This window comes from Haliotis rubra, unplaced genomic scaffold, assembly GCF_003918875.1.
Source record: "Haliotis rubra isolate DU_JTF1 unplaced genomic scaffold, ASM391887v1 Scf1, whole genome shotgun sequence".
Lineage (NCBI taxonomy): Eukaryota > Metazoa > Mollusca > Gastropoda > Lepetellida > Haliotidae > Haliotis > Haliotis rubra.
In genome coordinates, this window is record NW_025764891.1 from 8,212,977 (window position 1) to 8,234,809 (window position 21,833).

Sequence of the window (21,833 nt, forward strand, 5' to 3'; positions counted from 1 at the left end):
CATCACAGGATTCATTTTTTGGGGGGAAATCTCAAAGTGAAATACAGTAAAAGTAATTAAACAGTAACATAGTCTTGTAATGTAATGGAATGCTTTTATTGTGGGGTTAAAATAAATATAAATACGTTTAAAACTGGGAACCTTTGCAAAGTCGTAAACGAGGCAATTATTGCACATATACAATGTCTATTTATAGTCAACCTATTCACATGGATAACGCTTTCATTACTTGTTTTAGTGTACTTACTACAATTTTATTAATTTCCATCATGATGACGGTTGCGGTTATCGTGAAGAATGCTCCCTTCTGATTCTCTTATTCTGCTTGTTCATTCCGCAAAGCCTAGACAGATTCGGCTAAGATAGACAGAAATCGTGTGTCGGTGTAGGCCCACAAGCCCAGGCGAAGCTATCAGCACTATACATCGCATTCATATCCACACACTGGGAGAGAATTTGTTGCAATACACAATAACCACGTGCTCGGCGTGTTGACATAAAACATAGCTGTCAATTAATTACTTGTCCCGCCTCTTAGACAACGCTCATCGAGAAGTTAATCGATATGACACAGCTATGGGCGGAGCTAGATATATAACACCAACTGTGATTGGTGGATGTGCCGCCCGCGACATGCGGCATGAGGTTTTTGTGTACATAGTTATGCAAATCAGTGTACCGGAAATAAACGAACAGAGGTCGAGAGTAATCTGATGCGTGTAATGTTATTGGGTAGAAAGGTAAAGTATGGTTCGAGCGGCGAAGCTAGCTCACACCAACTTTTGTGAGGAGAAGATAGTTGTGCATTTCTCACTCATCTGAGGAGATAGTGTATGCAACAACTTGCCTCGCCTGTGTTATGTCAGGCGGCCTTTTGAGGCTCGGTGGATCGACAATGGAGTCCCAAATGCCCCGTGCGGTACAGGTAGCCGTTGTGATTTTGAGTGTGGTTACTCTGTCCTCTCAGGTAATTCTATCACCGAGAGATATTTTAGTGGCAAATCGGAAAATAACGGTGCCGCTTGGACGATCGGTTTTTGTAACTCCGAATGATCTGCAGATAAGGGTGCGTCAAGGAGACAGTTGTATGGTGACAGTACTGGACACTACGGACGCTTTGTCCCAGCGACCAGGTAGGCTAATGCCTTCGGAATTTCCATGTGACTTCGATATGCAGGATGTCCAGTATTCGCATTTCGGAGCTCGTAATCCGGCCGAGGATAGAGTACGATTACAGATTCGATATGATTCTCCCTCTCAAACTATCATCATTCCGTTCACAATTCATTTTGAAGTGTCATTCGTGCAGCTTGAAGTTGTCACTCGGAACTTACCTATCGCAGTTTCAAAGTTGATGGGAATCAGTGAACCAATTAATAAAGAGGTGTTGGAGTTTGCCTACGATCGTCCTAACCGGCTTTGTAAAGTGACAGTTTTGAGCAGTGCCAGTGGACTACCCCGTTACGGCGTTGTCATGAACGACACTACACGTCTGCAGATGGTGGACTGTGACGAGTTTCTGGAAATGGGTGTGAGATACCAGCACACAGCAGAAAACAATTCCCCCGACAGAGATTTCATACCCTTGGTTGTTGAATTAATGGATTTGGATGGAAATTTAGATAAACAGGAATATTTCCAAGTTATGGCTAGAATTCAGGGTGGGTTGGAAAACACCCGCCCACAAGCGAGTTACAGTGCCTTGCTGGTCATGGAGGTGGACCAGTTCGTCATGACAGCAATTACTCCAGAAATTCTGTCCGCAGAAGATCTTGAAACCTCACCTGACAAGTTGATTTTCAATATCACCACCCCCCTTGGTCCTGGAGAGGGTCATATTGTGAGCACTGATGACAGGAACCTGCCAATTAAGTCATTTTATCAGAAAGACATTACAGATCTTAAGATTGCTTACAAACCACCTCCAGAGGATTCCTATGTTCAGAGAGTGTTCCAGGTAGCATTTGAAATAATTGACTCAGACGGCATGGCATCGGTGGATCCTGTTATGTTAATGATCGTTGTGAAACCAATGAATACCCTTGCACCTGTTGTGACAAGGAATACTGGAATTCAGCTGTTCGAGGGACAATCTAGGGTATTAAGAAGTGACAAGAACTTCCAAATTTCTGACGAAAATGATTTGGAAAATGTGAAAATCTTTGTCGCAGATGGACTTCGTCATGGTCAACTGGACATTCCTACTGGTCAGAAATTTTTTTACTCCTGTCGATCTGGATCGTGGTGCGGTAGTATATCGCCATGACAATAGTGATACTTACAGTGACAATATCATCTTTCGAATGACAGATGGAAAAAATGAAGTCGAGTTTCTTTACCCTATTACAGTCTTCCCCTGTGGATGATGAGCCTCCGATCCTTAATGTGAACACAGGGTTAGAGATCAGGAAAAATGAAGTGGCTGAAATCTCCCCATTTGTACTGAGTGCTACTGATATTGATAGTGATGATGCAAGCATCAGATTTGTCCTGGAGCGTCCCTTCTCCACAGAGGGAGTCATTCTCCGGCGACAGTTCCAGACACCACCAGATATGGAAAACTGGCAGTTGAGGAGTGGAGTTTATGAGCAAGTTGTCAGTGAATTCACCCAGCAGGACATTGTTGATGGTAAAATGTTCTATCAGCATGTTGGTCCACACAGATCTGACTTTGTGATTGACAAAATCAGGTTCAGATTGGCTGATGGGGGTGACCCTCCAAACCAGTCTGGTCTTGAAGAGTTTATTGTGAAGATTGCCCCGGTGGATGATCAACTCCCTTACCTCTATCCTAGCACTCCACTTTCTATGAAAGTCAGTGAATTTGAGACAACGACATTCAAGAGGAAGTTCCTTAGGTACACTGATGATGATACTGATGACCGGAAGCTGAGATATGATATCACAGTCTTGCCATTTGACACAGACCTGAACACTCCTCTTGGACCTGGGACAATTGTAAAATGTGATCACCCAGGTAGAGGTGAGCTGTCCTCTTTCACACAATCTCAGGTAAACCATCACAAGATCTGTTACAAGCCCCCTAGTGCCGATATGGGAACTGTGCCGAGGATTATCCAGTTTGCCTACACTGTAACAGATGCTTCTGGAAATGTGTTGCCTGATCAGAGATTTACCATCAATGTAAAACCTGTGGATAACAAACCACCTGAAATTGTCAACAGAGGAGTTGAGATTGAGGAAAATGGGTATGCAATCATTGACACCAGCATGTTGGATGTGCATGATGTCGACACTAGTGATGACGGTATCAAGTTCACGATCATGGAGATCCCACTTCATGGTGTGCTGCAGCTTGATGAGGTTGACATGGGAGTTGGGGACCTGTTTATGAAGGATGACCTGAACACTGGCCGAATCTTGTACCTGAATACTGGGGACGAGATAGACAATGACAGATTCAAGATAGACATTACAGACGGAGTACATCATGTTCCCATTACATTCAAAGTCAATGTGAAGTCAATTGATGACGAAGCACCAAAGCTGCTTGGAAATGTACAGGCAGGAGTCCTTGGGATTACAATCAAAGTGCCAGAGAGCTCTTTGGTAACCCTCAATGCAGAGGATTTTAAAGCAACTGATCCTGACACAGAAGATTTGATGTTAAACTTTATTGTGGAAAGAGTTCCTTATGAAGGATTTATTCTGAACAGAGGCTTGAATACTGACAGGTTCACCCAGAAGGACATTGTTGATGGTCACATTCAGTACCAGCACACTGGTGGGGAGGTTGGACCCAAAGGGCGAAATGACAGTTTCACGCTGTTGCTGACTGATCGGTCAGATGAATTCAATGTAGAAGGGAACAGGATTAACAGAATTAATGTGGATGTCAAGATCCTGGCTGTGGACAATGAGTCTCCCATTGTGACCGTGGTGGAAGAGTTTGATGTTCGAGAAAATGATAAGTCTCCAATCCTACCCATTCATCTAGATGCAATGGATATTGATACAGATGACAATGAAATCGTCTGTACAATAACCTCAGCACCTACCTATGGTTATATTGAGAATGAATCAGCAGCTCCGGGTTCAGAGAAATCCAGAGTTGGAATGCCAGTATCTGCCTTTACTATTGGAGATGTCAGAAGAGGCAGCATCAACTATGTCCAGAGTGTTCATGAAGGTGTTGAGCCAAGGAGGGATAGATTTGTGTTCAGGTGCTCCGATGGTATCAATAACTCACCAAGTTATGACTTTAACCTGGGTATTGTACCAAACAATGATGAAGAACCCAAGGTGTTCCTGAGAGAGTTCATGGTACTTGAAGGCATGAACCTGATGATTGACACACCGATCATGAGCGTGGTTGATGGTGATGATCCACAAGGAGAAATCACCTTCTACATCACCAAGAAACCAGAGCATGGAGCTATTGTTCAGCAGAGGCCAAGTGGAACATACCCCATCGATTCCTTCACTCTGACTGACATCTCTGGAGAATCTACAATAGAATATGAACATGATGATACTGAAACCACATCTGACTCTTTTGAATTCCTTCTGACAGATGGAGTTCACAACGTCACCAAGACGGTCCCAATTATTGTTATCCCAGTGGATGACGAAACACCCCGACTGACCATCAACAATGGCCTTGAGCTGGAGAGAGGTGGGGAGATCAAGATCATCACAACTGAACATCTTAAGGCTGAGGATTTGGATTCCAATGACCCAGACATTCTTTTCATTATCAGAAGAATACCTAAGTATGGATATCTCTTGAAACAGATATCGGGTGAATTGTTTCAGAACCTGACTCTTGGCCAGAACTTTACCCAGAGAGACATCGATGAGAGGAAGGTCCAGTATGTTCACACAGGGCTGGAAGGAGTTCGGGATCTCATCAAGTTTGATGTCACTGACACCCTTAACCCACTGATTGACAGATACTTCTATGTGACAGTAGAAGGAATTGACATGACATTCCCAACTGTTATCAACAAGGGTGTGGAACTTCCTGAGGGAGGGAGAGTTACTCTGACAACTGACCTCCTCAGTGGAACTGATCTCAACACGCCAGATGAGAACCTCCAGTTCATCGTGACCCGAGCACCAGGTCGAGGTCACCTGGAGAGCACTGACATGCCTGGGGTCCCCATCACTGCCTTCACACAGCTTGAGTTGGCTGGAAATAAGATCAGATATGTTCATGCCAGTGACGATGAGATGAAAATGGACAGCTTTGAGTTTGAAGTTACGGATGGATTCAACCCAGTTGCTCGTACCTTCCGGATCTCTCTCAGTGATGTGGACAATAAGAAGCCGATTGTCATGTTCCAGCCTCTGAGACTGAAAGAAGGTGACAATAAGCTTATAACTCCCTTTGAACTGAAGGCTGATGATAGAGACACTTTGGATGAAAACATCCTGTTCACCATCACTCAAGTTCCTGTTCATGGTAACATATTGTTTAACAAAACCAAGATTATTGCAACATTTACCTTAGAAGATCTCAATGAGAACATGATCAGTTACCAACATGATGGATCCGAAACAAACAAAGACAGTTTCTCCTTCACTGTCACTGACGGCACCCACTCCGACTACTTTGTTTTCCCCGAGACAACATACACAACCAGGCAGCCTCAGATGATGCATATTGAGATAGTCCCAGTGGACAATGGCACTCCTCAGATTGCCATCAACAGAGGTGTGTCTACACTTGTCAGCATGGATGGTGGTAGTCTAGGATTCCCTATCACGGAGAAATACCTGCGCGTGGAGGATCGTGACAGCCCTGATGACGGACTCAAGTACACCCTCACCGTGGAACCTGACTATGGCTACATTATCAACACCAACCTTGGCAACAAGAGCATCAGTGAATGGACACAAGGTAGGCTTTTCTTCACTTCATATGGACAAAGGACTTGTTAATCCAATTATTCCTTCCATCGTTTGTTTCTGAAATCTTATGTACCATTTGCACGTTCTGCAACATCTCCTGTTGCTGATTTTCAGCTGGTCTAGGAACTGATCATTCATTACAGGATTCCATGGATCTGAGGCTTTTGGTGCAGTAATGTACTGAATAAAATTACCCTCTCAATATGCTTCTTTTTTAAGGGGCTGGTCCTTACAGTGTGATTGTACGTATTTTTTCATGACCCAACTGAAAGACAAAATGAAAAGCAATTTATATTTTACAAAATAGTGTCCAAGTTTTCACAACCCTCCCCAAATATTTTTTGATTGACCCTCATGTACCCACCATCATAAGGGTGGGAGACCCTCCCCTGTTTCCCTCTGTCACCATCCCCAATCTCACATTCTGACACGCGACACCCCTATAATAAATGATTTTCCCTGGAATCAGATTTTCAGATATGGAAGCTGCAAATTATGTCGTAGAATCATGATTTACTACTCAAGGAGATTTGTTGGAATAATTTTGTTTTTCAGATCCTGTTGCAGTATGTTGGCAGGACCAATATGTTTTTGTATTACTATGTTTTAAGCCAGATTGCAGATGAGTCTGTCCTTCCTTTTTAAAATAAAAAGAAATGTGTGTCATTCTTCATTGACACATGTTTGATGCTTATTTTTAACATTTTTTATGAGTATTCTTCATGAAATTTCTTTTGATCATGGAAAGGGTTTTGTCCCTTACATTTACAACTAGTATAGCAAAGTGTTTTAAAAAAACTACCCCAAATTATCCCCAGCAAAATCTGTTTTTGTCACTCCATCTTTGCACTTTGGCGAAAAAGGGTAAAACCAAAAACTCATTTGTCTTCTGCTATTGTATTTGTATTATGCTACTCAAAAAAGTTAAGGATCACCTGATTTTGCCATTTTACAGTGTTAATTGTTCCCATTGCAGATCACATTTAATAATGTGGAAGAATAAGACTGTCATGGCTTGACAAGTTATCTATACTGGACAATAATAGTTAGGGATATATGTAAATTTTGAAATTGTGAGTAATGATCTATTTATTCATTGACACACTGATAAAATATCAATCATAAAAATACCAATATCCCTAACTTATTTTGTCCAGAATATAATAATATGAAATGCAGTGACCCTTAACTATTTTGAGTAGTATATCTATATATGTATTTAGAGTATAGTTTTCCACCCTTCTCTTGAAAACGGCAGAGGCTGTGATCTGCATTTCTGTATGTGTGTGTTCAGATGCAGACAGGTACTAGCACACTTCACATTCTGCCAGGAAAAGAAACAGACACAAATTCATCATGTTTCTTTCAGTCTTTACAGAAATACTTTGTTGAGTGTGAAGAAAATAAGTATCAACAATATATTAGTGTTGTCATGGTTACATGTATTTTCTTTGTCTATTGGAATATAATGAGAGACAGGTCTTTTCCACTTCCACCAGCTTGGAAACGGTAAACTATCCTCTGCCAACACATACAACCTGACAGCGAAACATTTGTTTATTTCTGCAACAAATGATGTATTAGATGTGAGAGCCGTGATGCTACATCATTTCCATAATTTGTATTTTAGCTGTTTGCAAACACCTGGTGTCATTTGTAATTTTCAATTATCCATTTATGTAATTATCACTGCCTTTTTCACCCAAAGAAATCTGGCTGGATGATTGAAACGGGTTGTTTGATGGCATTAATGTTGTCTATATGCCAACGAATTCCACCTTGACGTGAACAAAATTTGTAGTTGAACCAAATTCACGGGATCTCCTTTAAAACAACCTGCTATTTCAGCAACAAATTACACCAGTATCCCTGCATGTTTTGAAGTCGTCTTTTTATAATTTCCAAAACCACATTTCTCCACAGTAATCCTTTTTGGAGCATTTATGGAATTTCTCCATAAAAATATCTGGCTGTGGGTTACATATTTCAATTATAATTGCTTTAACAGCATGGCCCATATAAACAAGCAACAGTTTATGTTAGAGGTGTCTGATATGGCTGCTTTGTGACCTGGATGTTCCACATGACCTGCCAAAGGTCACAGGTCATGTCAAAGCTCCCTCTGGTGTGCTGGCTAGTCATGCTCTGTCCATGGCAGTGCCATTGGCTGGCAGTGATTAATGGCCTCGATCAGCCTTGATTCAAAACATCACAGAAAGAAATGACCTCTCCTCATGAAAGAGACATATTTATTGACCGCATAAGATGTTTATGATGGATAGTATTATTTTTAAAAATGCAGTTTGGTTGAGGAAAGGAGGGTTTGATTGTGATACAGCTTTAGAAATTTTCTTGCCTCTGCGTTTGAGTTTAAATGTATGTTTATTGCTAAAGTATTAAAGGAAATTGAATTCAATATTGCATCTTGCTCACTTTATGTAATATTCAATGGCATTTATTGTAATATTGAATTTTTTGAGGCGCTGATATTTTTGGTTAGAGTGTCTTGTGTTCATGGTAATAATACCGTTGCCAGGGAAATGATGGCCTTTTATTAAAGAAACAGTGAGACAAAATGGATTAAGTCCATCAATTACTCATTAAGACACTGTAATTACTTGATGGATAAAAAAATCAATTTTAAATTTTAAAAAACCCAAAATGATCAATCTGCTATGCACATGATTCTGTGAGAATGAAGTTGTTGAAAATTAGAGGTGACAGAGGTTTTCTGTGAATAAAACAGTTGATCTGTACCCCAGTGACTTATTCCATTGTTGGAGAATAACATGACCTCATCAAACAGATGTTACAGTGTCGGAGTGACATTTTCCTGGGAGTATCTGAATAAACAATTCATCTCTGCTACAACACACCAGTGCATGCACTTACCAATGTATTGAGTGCAACTTCACAGGGTGTTGGCTGGCTCTTGATGTGGAAAGAATTACCATGCCTGGATGTAGAAAACACATTGTCCATTCGTTCCTTCACATGTGGAGACATGAGGTGGAAATATGAACATGTTGTATAATGTCTTCAGGACATGCCTTTCTATATTTCTTAGAATTCCATGAAAATTCTTTCATTTATGGAATAACCTTTTTGAATCCATACTTTAAGTATATTAACATCAGCTTTGATATAATACTCAAAAAAAGCATAAAGAACACCATATTCCTTCATATTACTTCAGTTAATCTGTTGGGATGTGACTGATTAACTTTATAGTCATGTGACAAAATGGGATGTTCTTAATTGTTTTGAGTAGTATATATCATATTTCAGTAAAGATTTTAGTTAACATAGACTTGAACAGTGTAGATAATAATTCCTTAAGATATATAAATAAAACAAGTTGTCCTTAGACTTGTCTAATATATGGATTAAATTACAAAACATCTATGGACTTATTGAAGCCTTGGAGCAAGGCTAGATTTAACAATACTCTGAGTAGTGCTATATCAAAGCGTGTCAGCTAAATTGGGGGGAATGCTCAAAGTGTCATACTTACCTGTTGTGAAACCCTCTGACACAGGCACAGTCCTGACAGATCTGGATTATGGGATCAGACCGAGTCTTAGGTTGAAATTCTTTCCAGCCTGCTTAAGAGTATGTTTATATTTTTTCCTGTTTAAGTGTTGTAGACAAATGAGCTTTATATGAAGTAATACAAGACTAACACTTTGTCTCTGAACTATATTAGTTATTAGTTTGAGAGAGACAAGCAACTATATTTAAGTAGAACAGATGGAAGTGTTTGAACATGTGGAAAATCTAAACTTGCCTCTTTAAGGATATGTTATTGTGAGGACTTTGAGGAAGGGAAATTGTGTTTTAAGACCAAATATCTGTTTGCTGAGGAGTTTTGTGGTATTTAGTACAATGAGATGATAATACTGTAACATTCCAGTACTTCAGTCATCTTTGGTTGCATATTGCCCAGGGAGTTGAGAATGAAAATTAAGGGCACATTGATCCACTGACCGGAGTAATAATATCATGCTTTTGGCACATCATAAATATGCACATCATCATCATCATCATCATCATCATCATCATCATCATCATCATCATCATCATCATAATATGCACATCATCATCATCATCATCATCATCATCATTGTCGTCGTCATCATCATCGTCATGGTATTTGCTGTCCTGATTCAAATTATATTTGTAAATAACAAATACAAGACAATGTTTGTGTTTTTAACAATTCCCTTTCATAATTCATCCTGTCCTTGAGTTTATGATCAAAGTAATATGGCATGACAAGGTTGAACACAGTGCAGTTGATGTACCTTAGATTCAATGAATGAACACATGCTTCCATTTTGTACATCCTTTGTTGCCCTATCTAACACTTCACAATGGTGTGTTCACATGACCAAGAACGGGAGATGAACACATGGTATTAAATACATTGTATACCCTTTGTGTTCACAATATTCTTTGATAGCGGCTTAAAGAAATTCAAACAAAGTCTACAAATCTGTCAGGGAAATATTATTTCTGCATTCACCATGTTCAGAAACTGGAACCTATTCTCCTTATCGCTGAGAATGTTTGACAATATGAAGAGAAATGTGAAATGCAGGTGTATAACCCATAATGTATTCACATCGTAATATTCAGCAACTTTATTGGATAATGGGATGCCAAGGTTGTTTCATAAACAAGAGAGGTGTTTTGTTAGTGGTATAGCCATAAATTACATCAATCTTTCAATGGGAACTATTCATGGTGATGTTATGTAAAATAACAACAATAAAAGTATCAAAGTTGTTTTCATGAAAACATCATTTTATGTTATCACAGTATGTTTCGGATAGGCTGCCATGAAGAAATGCCCTGAAAGTTCATGCCCTGAAACTCTGCGGTCGAGGCATGCGACCGTCATTGTAGTGTTAAAAGGAAATTGCCTGAATTTTCTATTAGGTATTTTCATTGCATATAAAGCCACAAACATTATAGGAGAGGACCTTCTAAGCCAACAATGTGTGTAGGGTCTGATTAGCATATTCGTGTCTCTAAAGGTGTCGTTGCAATAGTTGTGCTCATGTTACCTGCATTTCTGTCCGGGAATATAAACCCATATTGACATGAGTGCATGTGTGTTATTGAGTTTTAATGCTGTCGGGCATGTTAGGGGATTATTGATGTCATGTTAGGTTGTAATAATATCATCCTCCTTGATGCAATGAAGTTAAAGAATTAACTAAACTGTGATTTAAGACTGGGGATAATGTCAATGATCAAGGAGGGTTTTTATATGCTGCTCTGTTTCCTCATGGGAAAAGCACATAGATATGTTGTTAACAAATTTAGAGTGAATATTTTTCTCTTGCATGTTAGAGTCAACAAAGTTTCAAGTTTAACATGTGTAACAGGTTGTTTTCAACTTCAGTCAGCGTTGCTCCTACTAAAGTTAAATGCAGTAAAAAAACTGTCAAATCAGCACATTCTTTATTGCTATTATGTTTTTTTCAATCACATTACCCCATATTTGCCAACATCACTATTACTTTAAGACAAATAATGTAATGCTTTGATGTGAAAATGACTGAAAACATCAAATCAAAGGCTTTAATATGTTAAATGTAATAAGCCCAGTTATTCCCTGCGTTATTTATACATATACCATATAGAAGTTCTCGTTTACACCAGTTCTTATGTTATAACTGTTTACATCACATATAACATATATATTCATGCATTCCTCACATACCGCAATGTAATCAGACTTTGCCAGTAAGCTTTTCATAGTCAGTGGTCGATGAAATTTAAACCTTTGGATGGTTTTACTGTCACGATTGTCATTTTTTTCATCCTGCAATTTGTATGGTCATTATATGCTTGTAAACTTGAGACGATATAGTGTCTGTGTTGTCGGTGAGAAGTCTATCATATGCATACACCATGCTTAGTGTGATGCCAATTTTGTACTTTTTTATTGTAAGGTTATTCAACTAGTGTTTTGATTCTGATATATCTAGGTGCATTATGAAGTAAAAATTTGAATTTGACAATGGACTGTAGTGGGGTTTCATACTGCAGTTCACTCTCTTCATTAATCTTCTGGGGCGGTGGGGTAGCCTAATGGTTAAAGCGTTGGCTCGTCACGCCGAAGACCCGGTTCGAATCCCCACATGGGTACAATGTGTGAAACCCATTTCTGGTGTCCCCCGCCCTGATGTTGCTGGAATATTGCTTAAAGCGGCGTAAAACCAAACTCAGTCAGTCAGTCAGTCATTAATCTTCTCTTTCTGAGAGTTTTGTGGGGTCAGCCATCTTGTTGTCCAAAACCTGTGCCAGTTTTGTTCCTATCTTGATTCTTTATTCAGAGTTGAAATTTCGTAAATAAAACATGCTTATTTTGGAGGTAAGGGAATAAAGAAAGATATTAATAAATAAAGAAAAATATTTTAGGATTCATAGCCAACTGGAGGTGTTGAAATATGCTGTAAATCCAATGGCTTTAAGTCCTCTAAGTTTTCTAATGGGATGCATATTTAGTCTGTAGTAGCATCAAAGATAAACTGATATTAGATGATGAAAGAATGAGGAGCTATGGTAATCAAAGCCAAGAGACTCCAGTACTATAAACAGTATCAGACAACAATATAAGATGCCTATATTACGTGATCAGCATAATAACTTTAAATTGGATTTTTATTCTTATTGTGAACAATATATAAATTCACCCTCTCTGTCCATCAGACAGAAACTACAAACAAGTAGATAATTGTTATGGCCCAACTCGTTCTCGTTGAAGGGTTTAGTTGTGACGAGGGAATTATGCGAGCTACGCATAACCTTCCATTGTCTGTCCTTCAGGGATGTGCGTACACTGGATACTCCATCCTGGGATGAACCATTGACAATAATGAACATCTGTGTTTAGATTCAGAAGTTAGAATAATGGGCTTCAGTTGGGTATACTTCCTTTGACATTTTATAAATACCTTGGTGAATCTACTCACAAACAGATCTGTTGTTTGTGGGTTCAGATACATTGATTGAGTGTTAAGATCCATTGATTGGGGGTTCAGATCCATTGATTGAGGGTTCAGATCCATTGATTGAGGGCTCATTGATCGAGTGTTCAGATCATTTTATTGAGTGTTCAGATCAATTGATTGAGGGTTCAGTTTCATCGACTGAGGATTCAGTTCCATCATTTGAGGGCTTATTGATTGAGGGTTTAGATCCATTGATTTAGGGTTCAGATCAATTGATTGAGGGTTCAGATCCATTAATTTAGGGTTCAGATCAATTGATTTAGGGTTCAGATCAATTGATTAAGGTTTAAATCCAATTCATTGAGGGTTCAAATGCATTGATATAGGATTCAGATCCATTTATTGAGATTTAACACTATGGAAAAATACTGAATTATTGATAAGTGGTTATACTGTTTTTTAATGATGCCTGACGAATCAAGGTCACACGTCTCATGCCCAATCCTTGGTATGGTGTTCTTAAATAGTATTTACTCTTATACGATTGTCACAAATGAATAAGTTATTGACAAATGTTGTCTCGCTGTTCATGTACATGAATAGTTGCTGTCACATATGTCTTTTACAACATTCAGCAGGGCCTGGTGTTAGGAATACATTTGTACGTCATTCTAAAGAGGCCACCGAGTATTACTACTGCACAATGCCGTACAGGGGGTGTCAGTCAAGTTCTGCACCTTGTGTAAAAGGATCTGGGCTATTTTAGTCTTATTTGAAACTGTCCTATGCCTGACTAACCATAAATAGAGCAAAATATTTTGAAAGAGCTTTCTTCGAACAATTTTGTAAAGTATCTGGCAGCAATCTTTGTGGAAGTTCAGATGTGAATTTGGTATTTTGGCACTATTGAAAACTATGTTATACATATGCAGTGAAGTGTGAATTTCTTCAGTTTATTTTCAGAAAGAAACATAATCAGTTAGGAAATATAGGCAGTGTTATATGAAATAACAAATCTTAACTTTTTCCTTTCAATCTAAAATTATTGGTATTCATTACTAAAGTATTTCCTTTTAAAATGGCCTCTTGCCACATTTTTGGGTAGTGGGGTAGCCTATGGTTTAAGCAGTCGTCACGCTGAAGGCCTGGGTTCGATTCTCCACATGGGCACAATGTGTGAAACCCATTTCTGGTGTCCCCCGCCGTGATTTTGCTGGAATATTGCTAAAAGCAGCGTAAAACCATATTCACTCACTCACTCTTGTCACATTCTCATAATGACAATTATTTTCTTCTTTATATTCTTGATACATAGTTTATAGTACATAACATATATTTATCATGTGTTTAATTCAGAAAAGTTTTGTTGTTTTTTTTAAACAGAGTTGTATGTTCAACAAATTAAAAAAAATTACTCAAATCCCTTCAATGTCCATTAATATGTAAAGTGTTTGTTTCCAACATTTAACTTGAGAAATGAAATGATATGGTCTAATTTTATGATGTCTAGATACACCCAAGTTGAAATTGATATTTCACAGGAGTTTTAGGTAAGCGAACTTGTAATAATGGACGTTTTTAATGCTATCGTGTCGCCATTTAGGTGTGTCATTCCGAGACTAACCATGAAATAGTTTCTACCTCACAACCAGGACTGTTCAGCTGGAAAGTCACTACCACCAGTCTGCTCAAGCAGACATAGCTTTGGCTGGTCCACGAGGCTATCAAAATTGTCCGTCTATATTATCGTGTGAATAGCTGTTACAATTTTCTTCTACCCTATTTAACAACAACTGACTAATTCGTTCCCAGTCACTGATAACCTCTCCCAAATCCTGCCCAATGAATTTTATGTCCGTTTTGGAATCCTTAAGCGACCCCTGATCTCAAATTAGACATGCTTGTAGACTAATACCCAGAATGCTCAGCGATTGGAGAATTTCTTTAAAGATTAAATCCTCTTTGTATAAAGCTGTCTTAGAGTGCTCTCAAATGAGATGTGTGACTGTGTGTAGGTTTAGCTGTAACGTAGTTCGTCTCAGTGTTGAGATTTTCAGGTATCGAAACTGAACACTTTTCACCTTTTTTAACCGGTGTTATATTCAAATTACCTGCTTATGTGTTTTTGTGCGTCAAATATGTCAATTATTGGCTTTAATTCTGTGAAGTGGCGATACCTAATAGTGCCATTATATATGTCAAATCCATTTCACTGACATTGATAACACTCCATTTAATGTTATAAATGTTGACCTGAATTTTGCCAGAGTTCTGCATGGTGTCTTTGATGCTGTGGGATGTAATATCAGGGCTAAATCATGCTTGATGTAACCCATGTGCTGGCCTACATTTGGAAAATGTTGGGGCTTAATTTGCACATTGAAGCAAACCTGAATTCACTATTGCTTTTGTGATATGAATGAGCTGGGGTTTTCACAAAACACTTGGTATTTTGTGTGTGTCCTCGTGTTAAGGATGGTTACTCTAACTTGTCCCTTTTAAGTGACTGAAAGGGGAGAACACATCAAAGTGGGGGCTTGGGGGTCGATGAGGGTCAAAGGTTATATGTGTCTCATCTGATGCAAAATCAAGCCTCTGTCTGTTTGTCTGTCTGTATGTGTTTTTTGTATTTTATAACATTTTCTGTGTATTCTTTATTTGTCTAAGCCCATAACAAACCAACTGTCATTGTTATATAGGGTTTGGGGGTTGGAAGAATCACTTAACCCACTTCTGGGATATAAATCTGATTGTAACCTGTGGGACATGCTATTTTAGTATGGTGATCAATGGTCACAGGTTTACCAAGCTGAGATCTGAGATGTTCAACCCACAGCCTTAACAAAACAAAGGGGCTCTTGAGGAATAAGTGACTGTAATTTTGTGTCCCATTCAACAATTCAATGCATTCAATGCTATATCAATGTTGTATGTAAATATTCAAGTCTTGGATTGTGCCAAGTGGATGCAATCACGAGTGACTGCAGGATATATACCTCAGGTTGCAATATAGCAGTTATATCACAGCAGTATGGGTATAACCAACAGTGGACAACACAAACCAGTGGTTGATATCATGAACAATGATCCAGATTGCTAGGGATGCTGCTGCTGCTGATGATGATGATGATGCTGCTGCGGATGATGATGCTGATGGTGATGATGATGATTCTGCTGCTGATGATGATGACGATGATCAGCACAGTCTGTAAATAATTGTGTTTGGGCAGACAAGAAAGTGATCAACATCATGAGCATCAATATACACAATTGGAATATGACATATGTCAACCAAGTCAGCGAGTCTGACCACCCAACCCCTTTAGTCACCTCTTACGACAAGCATGCATTGCTGAAAACCAATTCTAACCCAGATCTTCATGTATTAAAGCATGTATGTTAAGTCTAGCAATTAGTGTCAACTCTCATGGGAGCAATCATTTTGTAAATTGTTAAAAAATAAACATTTTTCTTTAGTATTCATGACTTGCAAAGCACAAAAAATATTTTCATCTGAAAGAGATCTTTTGATTTCAAAATTCCTTTGCATAAATCGTTTCTACTTTTCCTTGCTACGATTCAGTTTTTCAACATCAAAGGTGTCTGAAGCAGCATGCCTGTATCACCATGGTGTAGAATGACACCACTTACAAAAGAACTTAAATCCCTTGCTTCGTCACCCAGAATTACAACATAATACACCAGAAAGAAAAAAGTTTGACCTGCCGATATACTTCCTAAGACATTTTATACAAACCTACCCAAGGCAGATAATAATGTTTATAAAGAAAGCAATTTTTTACCCACAAATTGTCCCCTGGGGTATGGCCATCATTAGAAGTAACAGTATAGGAGAAGATTTAGAATCCAAAACTTGTCTACAACTTCTATTGTTATCTTGGTAACCAACAGAAGGTTGACATATTTTCAATGTGTCCTGAAGATGATGTTGGATGTCATCATGTCAGATTCTTTTATTAAAATTGGCTCTGAAATATTCTTGTCTCATCTTCTGTTTTTATTGGCAATTGTTGTATAAAATTTGTGTCATCTCCTGACACACATAGTATCAGCTTTCTTCCGCTAGATTTAAAAATATTAGTCCCGATACTGCCAGGCGTCGGCCCTGATTTCCTTCTGTATGAATTAAACAGGTCATCTAGAGGTTTCATCAACTTCATAGCTAGAGGGCTGTGTTGAGGGTAGCTATAGATTTTACTGATGTCCTTTCACCCACTTTGATGTTAAAGTAATTTATTCAACACGTTTCCTCAATTTGTTTGATTCATATCTGATTGATCATCCCATTGAATGTTATCCCATAGTGTGAGGTAAGATAACATCCCGTGTTATATATCGGACAGTGGCAATATATGGGATTCTTGTATTAATCTTGTATATCTTGTATTTGTCAAACTACAGAATATGTAAAGGTTATGATTTGTCATGTTGTAAATATCACTTAAAATACTCAGTATCAATTAGACTAATATTTAATCCCAGAAAAAAAGTTTTCTTACTTAAAAATACACACTCACAAAATACAAATTATAATATGAGTGGAGCCTGGGACAATGTTTTTAAAGCCGAGACAATCACGCTTGCCACATCATTCTAGATCTCAGTTAAAGGATGCAAAATCATTAATCAAGATTTGTAAATATTTTATTCTTATCAAGAGTTTACATGGGGAATGTTCATACTGACAAAACAGGGTCCAGCTTCTTGGATATGATGGCAACATTTACTGTTCAAGCACTGAAAATATATCCAGAGTTTGAACCTACACAAATACAGCCAGGCATTATTTGATACCTCTGATGTAGTTATCAAATCTTGATGGAAGATACATGAGGCGAAAATAACTTGAAAATACCTTGTATTCACATATGTCTTCTCTTGATAGAAGATACATGAGGCGAAAATAACAACCTGAGAAGTCCAGTAGAGAGTGTCCTTGCTTTGTACTGGACCCAGGTTTGATTCCTAGCATGGGTAACCCATGCTTGTCATAAGATGTGACTAACAGGATTGGGGGGTCAGGCTTGCTGACTTGGTTGACATGCATCATTGTATCCAAATTGTGCAGATCAATGTTCATGATGTTGATCACCTGGTCCAGACTTGATTATTATTACTTTTAATATCTATTGTGAAACAACAAACAATCCTAGCATGAGTATCATATACTATAAATGCAAGTCATGTAAAATGCCACCCACATTGATGTCAGCATTGCTACTGTTCATGTACAGGAACAACTCATTTGACCGTGTTTGGAAAGAAATCACCATGTTTTAAAATTGTTGAAGGAATGTGTGCTCCAATGTTCCCTTTCTTCATACCCAAACACCAGGGTAAAGACAGCATGACTGACTGACTGAGTTTAGTTTTACGCCGCTTTGAGCAATATTCCAGCAATATCACGGCGGGGGACACCAGAAATGGGCTTCACACATTGTACCCATGTGGGGAATCATGACCAGAGGCCAGTTGTGATTTATCCTTGTTATAGCCATACGCTTTAACCACTAGGCTACCAGGGTAAAGACAGCATGACTGACAGAGAAATATTCCAGTTGTGATTTACCTCTGTTATTCCATACTGCCTCAGCTGTCACAATGCCGGCGTTTACTCCCTGATCATTTATTAAATACTCTTTGTTAACACATGGTTTGAAACTTTCAGGACTAGCACAGGAACTGTCCTTGGAACTCAGCAGTAAACACTGTTCAAAAACCCATCAAGGCAATTCCTGGCCCAACAAAGCATGGGGTGATGTATATATATATATATATATATATATATATCCCCACGACAGTGTTCAGGTCGTGTTACACAGTCAGACATTTTGACAGTCACAGACAAAGCTGTCTGGATATCATGGTGTGCCATGTCATGATATGATAAAGAAATTTGGTTAGGGATAATCCAAAATAGCATATATATTCAAATATACACCCCACATATTTGGCAATCAGTTTTGTATATCATGGAAAGGTAAACGTATGCCCATAAAAAATGGAGTAATATGTTTTTGGCATAGTCTCTCAGAAGACAAGGGGACTATTTTAAGAAAGATTTTTGTAATGGAACTGTTTATATGGCTTACTTATGATGGCGCCCCCTTTTACGGAGCGTATCGCTGCTAAGACAGCGTGGCATAACTCATATTTCATTGTCTTTTTATTGGTGAATTCAAGACGTGGTAAAGTTGCTTGTCGTCATGAACTTCAGGAACAATTCATAATTTCACGCTTATATTGTTTTACTTCTGACTTGCTCGTCAGATGAGGTCTGTCCTGAGTTGTATGGGTCCTTTCCGGTATTATCAATAAAATCCCCATCTAATAAAATCTTTTGGCCTCAGGTTATGGTGAGTTAAGTGACGTCTGTCTTCTTGATCATAGATTGTCTGCTAACACCTGATTCCAGGGGTAAGCTGTGATTTGATTGGTCCAGCATCTTACGTCTTCAATTTATAATTGCTTTCTGATAGGTGCAACTGTTTTATCAAGAAATTTAATATGAAACAACCAGTCTTGTTTGACATAACTCTGTTTAGAGATTGTTCGCCAACAATTGAGTGCTGATGATTTTATTGGTCCAGCTGTGATTTGATTGGTCCAACATCTTATTTATCCCACTTCTTGATTAAGAAATATAATTTGAAAGAAGCAATGGTGGATTCTTGGTGGAGTTCAGTAGTGCTGTAATTGTGTATTTACCAACCTCGTCAGGCTTTAGATAATTAGCCAGACATCACCACCCAAGGTGTTGCTTATTTTCTCCAGTCAAACTTTGATCGTTATTGGCACAGATTTCTTGTTTAGGAGATACTCTGAGGAAACTTTACGAAGCATTTAGAATTGAGGTTTTTATTGTATTGTTGTCAGGTGCATCAAATTGTTCCTTGAATGTGAAATTACATATTCGCAAGGCGTGAGGATGATTCATCTCAATCTTTTGAAACCTATTGGCATGAAACCAGAATATTTGTTTTCTTTCGTGTTTGCAGGATGAACCCCAAAATAAACCATGTTTCCAACCAGTATTCTTCGAGAAGAAAGTGCTTAACATGTTAATTTGTTCTGAGAAGCTGTGGGCATGAAATGAATGCTACAAGAGAGACCCCTGTAAGGAGCTTTTGAGACCAGTGTTCTATGTTAATAAGTCTACTATTAAAGAAAGGTATATTGATGGTTGTGTAGTAGAGCCTGCCTTGTGTTATAGTTTAGTGAAAGTGTTTTGTCAGACACTAATACTCTTGAAGGAAGATTTGTTTCAGGATTCTCCATTGAAGATGGTTTTGGAAACACTTTGTGAGCTCATTTAAGTTACTAAGTTGAGTGCTTTGTGAGATGGTTGTTAAAAGTGTAAGGTAAAAGTCTTAACTTGAAAGAACTTGGAGTCTTCATGCCAATATTCTACCACTGAAGAATGGTACTTTGTACCAGGCTAGGTGTCAGCAAGTTTAGGTAGAAGGGCAAGAGTTAGACTAAAAACTGTTTAGTTCCAGAAACAAGGCTATCTTATTTAAAAATAGGGATCAACAAGTAAATTCCTATGGAACCCAGAACAATGCTTATTTTCAGCTGAGGCAGCTGAAGACTTGCCGAATCATTCTACGGTGGAGTACATTCTATATTTGTCCTTAATGGTCAGGGTTGGTTGGTAGGCTATATTGCCGGTGGTCTGTAAATAATCGAATTAGGACTAGACAATCCAGTGATTAACATCATGAGCATCATCTATGCAATTGGAATATGATGTCTATTTGTCAATGATCAGGAAGACATACAAGGCATGAATGTCTAACCTCTAACCTCAGAATTAATGTTTGATCACTGTTAAATACTGTAAAATCCGCATGGTCCTTGATGCAGAAATGCCTGAACAATTGAGCAGATGATGTAACCATTTTATACCTTTTGTAGCTATTTCAGTTGTCATAAACATATAGCTGAGATATATACTGAGCCAAACAAGAAAGATGTACTAGATAGAACAGGTAGCTGAAGGTTGCTATGCATTGTATATTTGTGAAACTCTTAATTATTTCAGCCTGAGTATACAAAAAAGGCATTCATTACTTATATCTTCTTAAATAATGGAAGTATGACTAAATACAAATCAAAATTCATATTCAAGATGTGTTTGTGTTACTTTTTAGCAGTGATATAAAGTTAAGGACAAGTCATGGACATCATCCTTGACCCGGGTCAAGTTTGGTCAACCACGTAAATAGACCTAGCTATCTGTTAAATTGTCAAACTAGAAATTATTACCTTTTTATTACCTATATAGCATGTTTGTAGATGGGATAAACTTCATTACAAAATAACTGAGGTATATTCAGGATGCATTTAGATAAATGTTGAACTATGAAGTACAGATGGCTACAATGTTGCTCTGCAGTAAACTGTGTCACTGCCATAGGGTGTTGCCAGGTCTATGTTTGGCTGGTTATATCCATGTTTGTCGGTGTTTATAGACTTATAATGACCTATGGTGACCCATGGTCAATATCATCCACCGAGCGGATCCACATTGATGTTTCATGACCGCAGGGGACATCCAAGTCTTCACAGATTCTGTATTCATTATCAAGTCATTGATGTATGGTCAAGCAAGCTTAAACTCTGTCCAATTTGAGATTAGATATATTCATACACAGGGCTGTTTTGTTTTCTCTTATAGCCCTAAACTTGTATATTGGTTTAGGTTGTGTTGTAGATTAAACTACTATCTGTAAAACTGTCTTACAAATCCTCCATGCATACTAAGAAGTAATCTTCAGGATAATGTCATATGATATCTGATCAAAGCTGGTATCTACAAAAGGTCCTAAACTACTTTATGCTTACCATGAGTGTTATAAGTATATATACCCTGATATGAATTTAATGTAGAACTCAGACCCACAGATCCTATAATCCACCATCAAACAGGCATTTTCTTTCTATGAAGGGGAATAGGCAATTACTGGGATT

At 38.3% G+C, this 21,833-nt stretch overlaps 1 protein-coding gene across 1 annotated transcript in view; it reads left to right on the plus strand.

The window, feature by feature from the left end:
- Window positions 1-725: 725 nt before the first annotated feature.
- Window positions 726-21,833, plus strand: part of LOC124280388 (FRAS1-related extracellular matrix protein 2-like) — a 218,331-nt gene continuing 197,223 nt past the window's right edge. The window contains 3 exon segments of the mRNA XM_046716333.1: window positions 726-2,211; window positions 2,213-2,354; window positions 2,356-5,863. Coding sequence (XP_046572289.1) covers window positions 860-2,211; window positions 2,213-2,354; window positions 2,356-5,863 — 5,002 coding nt within the window. The 5' untranslated portion in view covers window positions 726-859.